The sequence below is a fragment of the Leucopleurus acutus genome, assembly GCF_964270905.1.
Source record: "Leucopleurus acutus genome assembly, chromosome: 5".
NCBI classification, from domain to species: Eukaryota; Metazoa; Chordata; class Mammalia; order Artiodactyla; family Delphinidae; genus Leucopleurus; species Leucopleurus acutus.
The window spans coordinates 60,752,604-60,765,398 of record NC_139147.1 but is presented as its reverse complement, the minus strand read 5'-3'; the positions used below and the strand labels follow the sequence as shown (position 1 = coordinate 60,765,398).

General features: G+C 44.7%; 1 protein-coding gene across 22 annotated transcripts in view; it reads left to right on the top strand.

Annotated features, from left to right (window-relative positions):
- ZBTB20 (zinc finger and BTB domain containing 20) overlaps window positions 1-12,795 on the top strand; it is a 799,009-nt gene that overhangs the window by 746,045 nt on the left and 40,169 nt on the right. For 20 of the 22 annotated variants that reach the window (XM_082839976.1, XM_082839970.1, XM_082839961.1 and 17 more), the window contains 3 exons: window positions 986-1,086; window positions 8,746-8,909; window positions 9,286-9,473. In XM_082839976.1, coding sequence (XP_082696102.1) covers window positions 8,899-8,909; window positions 9,286-9,473 — 199 coding nt within the window. In that variant the 5' untranslated portion in view covers window positions 986-1,086; window positions 8,746-8,898. Of the gene's footprint in view, window positions 1-985; window positions 1,087-8,745; window positions 8,910-9,285; window positions 9,474-12,795 lie in introns of those variants that run through there. The other 2 variants (XR_014326231.1, XR_014326232.1) reach the window with 1 other exon arrangement.

Genomic DNA, 12,795 nt, shown 5'->3' with positions numbered 1-12,795 from the left:
TGCAGTGTATGATGGAGATGTGAGCTTCTCAGAGTTAGAGGCCCCATCTTATTCATCTTTTCTAGGTGCCTAATAGAGTCTGTGTAAACAATGAATGAATGAACAAACAAGCAAATGAATCAATGAACCGATAACCAGCAGTTATTTAGAATGCAGGAGCTCTGTAGACAAGCGAGAACTAAAGATAGCCATGTGGGTGTTCTCTATGGAGAAGTGACTGTTGAGGCCATGGAGGGTGGCTGTGTAGGCAAAGCTTGAGGAGAGAGAGAATCTTGAGGCCTGTCTGCATTTAGGAAACAGGAGAGAGAAGGCAGGCCAGTGGAAGAGGCAGAAGAGAACTGAGAGCGGGAAGTCAGGATGATGCAGCGTCCCAATGAGAAGGGAGTAGAGTTTCCAGAATAAAGTGGTAATCAGGGCGCCGTGTGGCCAAAGGGGAAAGTCCTGGGAAAAGACCTCTGGGCCTGAGGCTCTGAGACAGACAAGGGTCCATTCTGTAGCCCCTGAGGCTGAACTCCTCGGGGTTAGAGGATATGGCAGAAAACAGAGGCTGTAGTGAAGGGTGGAGAGAAGGCAAGAGCTCAGAAACATGGCCAGGTCAGTGGGTGTTTTTAAGATAGGCAAGAATCTCAGAGCAGCAATGAGAGAGAGATTGCGGTGGAATGAACACTGGAAGAAGAGTCCGCTGTGGCCAGGCTTCCCCTACCCTCACCCTCCACCTCAACTCTAACTCAGGATCACAATGTCAGCTCCACACTGGTGGGTGCTGTTAACAGCTTCACACCAGACAGGCAGTCAGGTGGAAACACTGAAAACAGGGCCTGGACAACGCCCTCTCCCTCTCCCTCCCCTGACCCACTGTCCTCTGGTGCAAAGTGCAGGACCCGACTCTCAACCAAGTCCCACAGTTCTGGCTCCATAGCATGAGCGATCAGCATCACCTCTTCATTTAACAGCCTTATCTTTGTTTGTTCCTTGTCTGATCCAGATGCAGCCGCTCTCTGCTCCCTGCCCCAATGAACATCTGCACTAGGCCCAAGCCTTGGAGTGATTTACCTGAAGAGTGACACCATTTATTTGAAAACTACTGTGAGTACATTATGCCTCCAGTGAAAGGCTTCTTAGTTCACTTTGTTTAATTTTTTTAAAAAACTCACATAATTGTAAGAGCAGATGAAATTTTAGATGGCTTCATCTCTTGGGTGCGGCCAGGTGACCAGACTCAGTCCTGAAGTGCCTGCATTGGTTCTCTGCTTCCAGCCTGCAGTGCGCACCCTGGGTAGCATCACGCCTGCCTCGCGGGGTGGCTGTGCTGAGCTGCATCTGAGAGCACCTTGCAGGGACCGGTGCTGTTCTGCTTGGTCATCTGCGCCTCTGCCTGAAGCGGTGGCAGCTCCAGCCCTATCTGTTTGCTTCTCATCACCCCTCTTTGCCATTCTGTTGAATCTCACTGCAGCTTGTCATTTCACACCACGCTGGACACATCCGAGAGCCAGCTTTCCGTGCCTGTGTCCACCTGTGATGTAGCTGCATCTCTGTGTCCCGTGCTGTGGTCTCCTTGTTATTCAAGGGGGCCAACACCCACCCTTGCAGCTGCGGGCTTCTTCGGCCACATCTCAGACCATTGTGCCCAGGTCAGCTCTGCCCTCTGGATGCATAGCTCTGAGTACTTGATTTAGTTCCCTCCACATCAGACATTTACGTAGGAGAAGTACAACCCCTGCAAGTCAAGTTGCAGAAATAAGTTGGGGTAGGAGCTATGATGCCTACAGAAAAATACTGATGAAAGAGTGACATCAAGTATTCATTGATCATTGCTAGAAGTAACAGATGAATATATGCTCTCTTTTACTAGAAAAGCCAGAAATTTAAATTACTTAGAGGCTATGCATGCAAAATAATTATACATTTTAGAACAAAAACTCATTCTGGTTGTTATATTTACACATTTTCCTATATGGTGTGAGGAAGGTAACAGGATGGTGTTTTACAGACATTTCTGTTACTGGAAAACGCCAAACCTGGGAGACTAACATCCCTCTCAGGCTTCAGGTAGGATTTTCACATTCATATTTTCTACGTCTTTAACTATTCTGGCATAAATCAAACCCAAAGGGATGAAGTCAGAGTTTTGTGTTGTTTTATTTTGCATTGCATTTTACCTTTCATGCTGTCAGTCACCTGAATTGTAATTGGTGGTGACGGATATGAAGGCAATAGGCAGGCCTGCCTGGCCAGCTTGGAGGTGGGAACCATTAGGCTGATCTACAGTACCAATGCGCTCGAGGGACTGGGGACTAAAGACATGACAAAAGGTCAAAAATAGAGTGTCCTCATTCCATACCCATGCAAGGAACTTGCTTGTGGAAGCACCTTCATTCGTCCTTAAGTTCAAGCGAAAGAATGCGTTAGAAATCCCCACATCTGGAGAGTTTTCTAAGTTTTTCTTCATCACAGAGTAACTATTGCCGGTGCAGGTATCACAGACACACCGGGATGCAGGCTGGTTCCAAAGTTTCAGCCTGGTTTATCCTTTGGGAGGGAAGAGAGTCTTTGCCACTCCTACCTTCCTGTACTGCAGAGAACCCATAACCAGACCTAGAAATCAGGAGCTAAGATTTCCTAAAAATCTCCGGGAAGCCCACAAGGGAGCCGGGCTGTTTGTGCCATTGGACATATTTCCCCTATGCAGAATTCCAGTGCCTGCATTCAGGTTTTGCAGGTCCTAGAGAATGGACAAATTGAGTTCTAATCCTTGCAGCCTTTGCTTTTCAGAAACCCAGCTTCCTCATATGTAAAAGAGAAATAATAAAACTTACAGAGACTTGATAGGTGCAAACCTTCATTCAGTAAGGTGAATATGGTATAAAAATGTGGACTAATTACAAACGTATCCCTCCCTATGGATTCACAATACCTGGGTGAAGTCTCAAGGCCTGGAGGTGGGTAAGGAGAGAGTGAGTGTTAGATTTTAAAGCCTACCCACTCCCACACCACCTGCACGACTGGGCTCGGCAACCTGCCTACTTACCTGGATTGTTGCAATGACTAAATGAGATAATGTATATGTATCGTCTGGCACAGCAGACATGAGTATATTTACTCAGCCAACTAAAATTTACCGGGCATTTACTATGTGCCAGGCACTGTTCTAGGCACTAGGGGTGTGGCACCGAACAGAACAAACCAAAAATCCTTGCTCTCACATAGCTTATGTTCAGTTTTCTTCCCCCATAAAGTACAAATAGACAAAACAGGTAAATGGACACTAAGAGAGAACTGATTGCATTCGATTTGCTGTGTCTTTCCTTCCAGAAAGTATAATTGAGAAAAAAAGGGTAAAGGAAATGGAGAGGGGGAAAATAGGTATGCTTATTCACCTCCCCCTCACCCCTGACACACACGCACAAAACCCCAGAACAGGGCTTCCCTGGTGGCGCAGTGGTTGAGAGTCCGCCTGCCGGTGCAGGGGACACGGGTTCATGCCCCGGTCCGGGAAGATCCCACATGCCGGGGAGCGGCTGGGCCCGTGAGCCATGGCCGCTGAGCCTGTGCGACCGGAGCCTGTGCTCCGCAACGGGAGAGGCCACAACAGTGAGAGGCCCGCATACCGCAAAAAAAAAAAAAAAAAACCCAGAACATTCTCTGCCCTGATGCATGGCCCAGGAGACCGCCCTCTCTGGACCACGTGACCTAGGCTGCCTTCTCCTCTGGCTTCCCTTTGAAGTTAGGCAACAGGACGCATCAGCAAGAGACATGAGAGTGGGAGGAGAGTGGGGTCAGGGTATTATGAGTCCAGCCCCTTCCCTACTCCAGTTCTGACTAGACTTAGGGAACTCCACCCCTTTCCTCGCCCCTTCAGTTTAGCAGTTTAAAGCTGAGATTAACAACCTCACACTATTGCTAGTCCCTGGTGTATCACCATCCCTTGAGGATCCCCTAACCTCCTCTGTACCCCAGCAGAGAGTCCTTTCATTACACTCTTTTCAGTTAAAACCTCTGAGTGTGCCATCTGTTTCTTGCCAAGATCCTGACTGATACAGTGAGGGAGAAATATACTGAAAAACATTATAAATCAACCTTGCCAAGAAGGTTGAAAAATTGAGAGAATAAAATATTTTAATCATGAAAACATCTTAAATGGATCCGAGAACATTAGACCAAGCGGTGAAAGGATAAATTGTAAGAAGACGTGATAAGATAGAGTGCCAAGGTTGGTTTCAATGAATAGACCATAGTGCTCAGGTTTGATGGGCTTCTCTAGGCCAAGTGTAGCTTGCTTGACCCTCACCTTCAAGAGGAGCTAATAGTGTAGTAGCAGCAGTGACAAACACGTGAACAGAAAGAAGGTGTCGGGGGGTAATACGGTAAAATCAAAGTGTTGAAGAGTTTGCTTATCCTAGCGTTCTTTCTGCCTTTGCTGCAATTACAATCCATTTGCCCCTGCCCAAAGCTAGATATTAAAAAAGATAAAGGAAGTGCCTCCTTCTAGGTGAAATGATGAAAACCGCAGAACTGATGCTGTCTGTGAAAGAGCTGCCCTCATGGGGCACTGACCGTGTGCCAGCGCCATGCCAATCACTTGACAGGAAGTGTCTCATTTAATCCTCACATCAGCCCTAGAAGGTTTTATTATTTCCATTTTACAGATGAGGAAACTGAGGCCCAGAGAAGCAGAGGAATCTGCCTAGGGTGCACAGCTACTGATGGTAGAGCTCAGTTCTACGACCAACCCCCACTGGGGTGGTTTGTTACCACCTCCCCTTTGCCCCTCTTCCCAAACACTCTACTAAGCCTCTTGCATGTATTATTGGGAAGGAGAGCAAAGAAATAGTTACCACGCCAAAACAATTGGGGTGGGGGAAGGAGTTGATGAGCAAGGTCATGGGTCAAAATTGTCATGATCCAGTGACTGAGTATTTATCAAAAAGACGTTCTGACTAGTCCTTTTCCATCCAACCAGGCTGATAAGTGGAAGGCATGTTAATGTGCAGGAGAGGGTGGGAGCCCAGCAAAGAGAGAAAATTGGGAGCGGGGGACAGAAGAGAACACTCTTCCCTCAGCAGCCCCCGGAGACTGATGAGAGCTCACACAGATAAAATATTTATTTTCCATATGTTGCCGAAAGCATTGCCATCACTGCATGTGTGCAATATGTGCAAAGAAGTGTGAAATCTATACATCAAATGCCACCGACCTAGTTAATTGCCGTGCATTTAACATGCTTAATGCCTACCATCTCCTCAGTATGTTTTCATGTATATTTCTTGACACATAAAATACGGTCTTAGCAAGGAAAGAGCCAGCGTCATCCACAGCCTTACTCACTGCTATGTTTCAGCCCAAAACTTGTTGCCAGGGCCAGCACAAGGAGAGTTAAAAACCAGTAGGTCCTGCTGGCTAACTCAGCCTCCCGTCACCTTAAATCGCTTCCCAGTTCTTGAAGCAGCCTTCTTCTGTAACAGAAATGTCTGTAGTGGGGAGATGAAAATGTGTTTGTTCTCTTTGGACAATTGGGAGATAGAATGTCAGAACTGACCGTTGAAACGCAGGTGCCTGCGGCCACACTTTTTTTGAATGCAGAGCTCCACCCGTGCGGCGGGAGGAAGTGCACAGTGATTGGTCTGTTTCTCTGCGGAAGTGTTCGCGTACACCCAGTTTTGCTTTGCATGTATTTACGAAACATCTGCCCTTTTCTTGTTCTTAAATCCTTCCCCCTCACCAGCCCCCTTTCTCCTTTCTCCCATTTTCTTTCTTTGTTGTCGTTGGCTCGCCTAATTTTTCACTGGAGCTTTCATTTTCCGGTTGAGGGGCGACTTCATCAGAGTGTATAATTTTAACATTGAGGGAGGGAGGGAGGGAGGGAGAGGGAGAGAGAGGGAGAGGGAGAGAGAGGGAGAGGGAGAGAGAGGGAGAGGGAGAGGAGAGAGAGGGAGAAAAGAGGCTAAGCGGCCGGCCAGAGCTTGGCAAACCAACCTTTGGCATGGTGACCAGAAGGAAGGTTCTGGTGTGGTGGGGAGTTTGCCTGACATGCTGCCTGGAGTCCGCCGGTGTGCTGCTGCCCTCTACAGGCTCCAGGGAATAGTGCACAGCCACCGAGGCTTGGAGAGACTTGCCCTCAGATGTGCTGTGCTTATATAATTCTTTTACACAGCCAAAGAAGGTATTTTCAATTAATTACTACAGGACTTGCTTTTTCCTCCTTAATAAAATATGAACTGCAAAATTAACTGCAAAATAAAATAAAAGGGTCAAAATAACTGCACCTGTGCATGTCTAGATGTAGATTGCTGCCACGTTTTAGTGTTTCTCAGGTCTGGAAAAAGGAGTACAAGAGAACTACTAGAGAGTGAGATGGAAAATGAATTGTTTCTAAGGACAATGAGTGTCTCTCTGTTATCTGTGCAGTTGGGAAACGGCCCAGTGGTCTAAGGACAAGTAAAGTGATATTAGGCAAATGAAGGGCTGAGCCCAAAGGTTGAGTTTTCAGTATTTTCTGTTTGTAAAAGTGGTTTCAGTGCCTCTGTGCTCTGAATGTTCTCCGGAGGTGACCCTTGAGACAACAAACAGGAGAATATGGTGCAAGATGTCAGTTAGAAAGCAGGATCAAATCTAGGGAAGGAAGCAAGGCCATCGATATAAAGAACAATACAACTTTTGCAAAGTTAAAAATAAAAGAGTAATGTTGGTGGGTTGACCACGTACTCATGTTTGAAAGAGGGCTTCCTTAATTTCCTGAAGCACACATCTGAAACTAGCCTAGGCCTTGTTTATGAGTATCAGAAATAAATTTTTTTTCCGTTAAGTGATGTCTGTCAGTGTTTCATCCGGATATGTAAATGATTCATGAGGACCAGCCTAGCTTCAGCGGGCAAAGTGGTCCTACTCTTATCAAATGCACTTCATGGATTCAAAGGAAAAGCAGCCAGTCGATGTAGATTTCCCTGCTGCATAAAGAATAGGAAACTTAATTGGGATTCAGACTATAACTATTTTCAAAATATACTTTAATTTCAACTCAATTCCATTCCATCAACACACCTATATTGAATGACAGCTTTGTCTAAGCAACTCCGCTTAATGGTATACACTAGACAGCAAATCTGGGAGGGCAGAAACCAGGCTTGTTTTATTTCCTAGCCTATGCTGGCACATCATAAGCACATAAGTATTTGTGAAATGAATACATGAATAAATGAATAGTGGGAGGGAAGGAAGAAGGAACGAATGGGTGAACACAGGGAATTCAAAAATAGCTATGACATTCTTTTCACCCTCAGAGAGTTTACAGTCTCATAGACATGGAATTCACCTTGACTGTCAGCCTAATATGGTCATCTCAGATTTAGTGAATCAAAGCTGTGGGAGTAGAGAAGTCAAGGAGGATGGGAGTCAGAAAGTAAACAACAGTCTGAATAAAAGGTGTTACGGTGATAGCAATGGAAATATAGATGTGCAAAATATGAAGGAAGCACAATTGTCAGGACTTGACAAACTGGCTTTAAGGCAGAGGAAGGTGTATGACCCTGAGGTTTCCAACCCGGTGGCAAACCTGGTGACAGACAGCAGTGATAGAAATAGGGACCGTAGAGGAAGCGTTGGTTTCCATGGGAAAAAAATGAGTTGGGTTTTGGAAACTTTGATCTCGGATACTTCCCTACACTGAAAACCAGAAACAAGCTCCTTGAAGGTCCATGTAGACCCTCAAGATTTGGGGGTTTGTTCCTTAGTCACCCATTCAACAAAGGGTGGGTAAAGGGATCCCATTTGTTGCTTTTGTACTGGCTTCCTCCATCCTGAAAAATATGTCTGAAAGCTCTCCTTCCATTTTCATCTTTACCATGCCATCTCTGCCTCCTGCCCTCTGGAAAAGCAGATTTGATTTCACAACCTGTTGGACCAGAAACACAGCATGCTAATCATAATACCATATTCTGCAAGGGCAGATTTAACTACCCAGTACAGCAAATTTCAATACAAAAATTCTGTATAACAAGTCCATTGCCATGCTTAGAGAAACAAGGGAAACATGGGAACAGACCTACTTACAACAAATTCTGTACCACACATGTTCTCCTACCAAAAAAATGAAAGAAAATACTCTTTCTGTTCACCATACACATGATGATAAAAAAGGCACAGAACCAAGAAAATTGAGGGGGGGATGTTCAGGATATGACAAGTAATCCAGTTGGGTTTGACTAGGGCCTAGGGTGCGTGCAGCATAAGCTAAGTATTTATTCATTTACATCAGTTGCATGGTTCTAGGGAGAGGAGCTGACTGATGGCTGAGCTGTTTTACTTCTTATTCCTGGTCCCAAACAATTAGTGACAATTACTTTCTAATTCCCTTCACCCATCTCTTTTCAAACACACAGTCCCAAACACACAATCACACTCCTGTACTCCAGGATCATGTACTAAGTCAAAAAACAAAGGGAATCTTAAGCTTCACGTGGGTAAAGAGTTGGAATAGAGGATCTCTGTGTGACACCTTCCTTCTTTACCTACTGGAGTCTAAGCTCTTCTTTTCACTTTTCATTTGCTGCTTTAACAAATCCTTTCATCACTACCCCTCTCATCTGTACAACCTGCAAATTTAGATCGTGATTTGAAATTATGTGTTGATCTAAAATAAAATCTAATAACAGCAAGAAAGTTGACTGTTACATAATGTGTTCCATGACTAGAAACTGAAAACTGGAAGGAACCTTTAAGGCCTTCTAATCCAAGCCCTTTATTTTACAGATGAGGAAACTGAAGCCCAGAGAGGTGAAGTGAGGTGCCCAAGGCCACACAGCAAGTTAGAGGCACAGCTAGTACCATAGCTCAAGTCTCCAGACTCCCAGTCCAGTGCTCCTCCCATTACTCCACGGGTCCTGTCTCTAAGCTTCCTGACAAATGCTAGAACGGTAAAACCTCCACTAGTATTTTTCCAGACCATGTTAAAACTCTTAAGGGGGGAAAAAAGGATGCTTTCTTGGATAATGTCAGCCATACGTAGCTCAAGCTGTCTGAAGTTCTGGGACAGGGTCTTTTTATGCAGCCAACAGAGTCCAAATGTGGTGCTGTTTGCTTGGCCCATATGCTTTCATGTGTTCCCAGTTAGGCCATTACTGGAGGGAAAAAAACAAGAATCAGCTTGTTTTAAAACAAGGGACATACTGGACTCCCTCCCATCCCCCCTCAGAAAAAAAAAAAAAATCAAGTTATCTTTAACAGATTCTAAAAATGCCTTTTCCCAAATATGCAGTCAGTTCCTTCAAAGGGCCCTTTGTTTATTTTCAGGAAGAAACCCAAGACAGCTGAAAACCAGAAGGCATCTGAGGAGAATGAGATTACTCAGCCGGGTGGATCCAGCGCCAAGCCGGGCCTTCCCTGCCTGAACTTTGAAGCTGTTTTGTCCCCAGGCCCAGCCCTCATCCACTCAACACATTCACTGACAAACTCTCACGCTCACACCGGGTCATCTGATTGTGAGTACACCACTTACACCACTAAGGTGATGGTGTCTTCGCGGTGCTGGGAGCAGGCTTCTCCCCCGGGTTCGGGCTTTTTTTGCATTCAGAGCAAGCTGTTTCCGTTTGGTCTTCTAAAGTAGCCAAAGGTAACTTGCCACCATTTTGAGTCAGCCAACATCTATATTTTCAAAGCTAGAGTGTATTTCAAAACCAGGTGACCAGCCATTTGGCCTCAAAAGGCTGATTAATTACATCCATCACATTCTCTTTCATAACATTGACTCAAACACAGAAGCCGTGTTGCTGTTTTCTAATTATTCTTTTGTCCCCATGATCTGGATAATGGTACTTCCACCATGACAAAATTGAACAACCAAATATGGACCTCAAAAGGAAACTTCCATTTTGAGATTACATAACACAAGTCAGCTTTGCATTAGTTATTGTAGCTTGGCTGAATTTCTGTCTTTCCAGTTTTTAATTTATTTTGAAGTGGTTAAAGGACAGCATAAATTTACAGAAGAAAAGAGAATGGCTTCCAAGAATTCAGAAGCCACCCAGACTTCACGTAGCCAATAAGAATTGAGGTTAAAAATATTTTTTAATTAAAAAAACTGCCTATGGGCTAAATTTGGAAATGGGCAGCTTAATGAGATTGTCACTACTGAAATCACTCCGTTGCTGTTTGTTTTTGCTGTCTTCCCACTAATCTGAGAGTCGTCACTTTTTCAAATTCTATTTTAAGAAAGATGATAAATCACGTTTAGGAGGTATTTTCTGAAACGTAACTGAACACTTCAGAGAGAAAGAAACACATGTGTTGACAATGGAAAGGAATGGAATCACTTGGAGTCCAATCGGAAAGAATATTCCTTTTAGTCTTGGAGATACCCGACAACTATTCAGAACTGATCTCCACAGTGGATGTCAGGCAGAAAGCTGGCGTACTCATCTTTGGATTAAGATAAGACCAAGAAAGTTTTATTTTCAAAAAAGGACTCCATTTATCCTGTCCACAAAGCAAAAATTATTAATTAGGAAATGAGATTCTAAATCTCCTGTCGTTATTTTTCTGACAAAGCAAACGTAACTCCGCAAAAAGGGTGAGAGGCGAATGAGCCTGGGACATTCCATTCCCTACTTTCTTCATCATAATAGTCCCTGGATAAAGGGACGTGACCAAGGGGTTGGGGTTTGGGTGAAGGAGCCTTTTTCTACTCGTGACTGAGCTGAGACCGCACTCCGGCTGTCACTAGAAAGCGAAATGAGAAATAACAGGCTCCAAGTCTCTGCAGCCCACGTAAGTTGCACAAAGCTGCTGCTTCTATACAGAAACTTGGGGGCCAGAAGCAGGGACTGTGTTCAGTGGACCGTCAAAATGGTAACATCCTTGGCCTTCTTGCCTGGCAGTCTCCAGCCTAACAGTAATTACAGGAAGAACTGGAAAATAGCGTGGCACGGTGCCCATAGACATGTGCGCACTGTCCCTACCTACCAGGAAGGTAGCCTGCTCCTGTGGAGAAGGACCTGGAGCTCCTGCATGCAGACCTCCAATGCCTGGCTTTCTGCCACAGCTTATGGGGAAGATTACATAGAATGGCCTTAGCCCAGAAATCCCATTACAATAAAATGAATGTTTTGCTGAATAGAAAGAGCACTGGGCTCTGTGTATTATACTTTACCATAAGCATCATCTGACTAGACCTTGGCGTTAGCTTGGAATATGTACAAGGCACAGCCCCTTGGTGACCCTGAGGAAGCCAGTGGATCCAAGCTCAGTAAGGTCTGAATACAGTTGGAAGGAGAACAAATAGGGAGGAGAAGCCTAATCTCCAGCTCTTCAGAAAGTCCTTCTGATTTTGCCATTAAGATGTATAAGTCTTCTCTGCGCCAACCTGTTGTTTAAATTGATTATACTTTTCCCCAAATATATTTGGATTGTAGTTTGTCCTGATTTGAGCCTACACTTAGAAGAAAATTGTTTTGAGGAAAGATTCACAGAAATCTGTCCATTTGGAGTTTGCTTGAGAGAAGACAGGAAAGAGGTTTATTTTAAGCTGTTAAGATTTTTGGATGCTCTTCTTGCATTCAAGAGGATTTTTTTTTTTTTTTTTACTTTCAAATGTCACTCTTACCGTAGATTAATTTAAAAGCCTAATTTCTTTAAGGTAAAATATTCAGTGTCTATTTAGAACTAACAGATTTGGAGCATTTAAAAATAGTGCCCTTGACTTGCTAGTATCTTTAACTTCGGAAACATTCCACCAGTATGTGGTGTTCCAAGCTTTCACAAGTGCCTGAATTTTTACAGCACCTTTTTATTTGTCATGTGTTGAGCAAAATCATTCTTAGTCATGCCTTATTGTCCATTCCCCATCAGTCATTATAATTCTTCCCAATTTACAGATGAGAAAACTGAGAAAATTGACACCCAGATAGATGAATGCCGTGCTTAGTAGTTACCTCGTTCAGACATGGGGAGGGGGAGAGGGGGATGTCTGTGGATTTGCCCTCACTGTGAGCAGCCTGCATTCTCAGTTCTGAGCCTGGAGATGGCATTCCTGGCTCGAAACAGGCATCTTGAAAATGTTCAACTACTCATATTGGTGACGAGGTTATAGAACACAATGGGTAAGCATCCCCACGGAAGAAAAGTCAGCTCTGCATACGAACTGATCGGGGTGGGCAAGCCATGGCGTTGTTGTATCTGAAGCACACAGGCCGTGTTTTGGAGCAAAGAGAACAAGTCCAACCCCTTCAATTCTCAGTTGGCTATTTAACCTACGAGCCACTTCAAATTCAGTAGAAGATCCCAGTAAAAGTCAAAGCAAGAGGGAATATGGCTGAGAAACGCTTTCCTCGGTGAAATGATGAGGTTAATACCGCTACTGAAATGTGTGCTGCATTTCAGTGCACCCACTACAATCACCTTTTAGCAATATTCCCCCATCACCCCTTAGCTTGTCACCTCGTCACCATTTCTAACAATCTCATGGTAAACAAACGCAGATGATGGGAGCGGAAGGCATCAGGATGAGTTTCGGAATGCAAAGGGTACCAAACCCCTAGGCGTTTGACAGAACAGTTCCCACTGCACAGGCTGAGGATGAGCCGAGCCAGGCTCTCCCTCTAAACACTTAACAGGACTAAACCAAGTCAGGAGAGCAGACGAAGCTCTCCGCGGGAAAACCTTTCTTGACACATATCAAGCCGTAGCACATCGCAGTCATGTACATGTGAAAGATGCTCCCATTTTGTGTTCCCCCGAATAAGGCTCCCACTGAAGGGAGAGGCGATTCTCCACCCCCATCCCACCCCTGTTGGCAGTCTCCCTGCT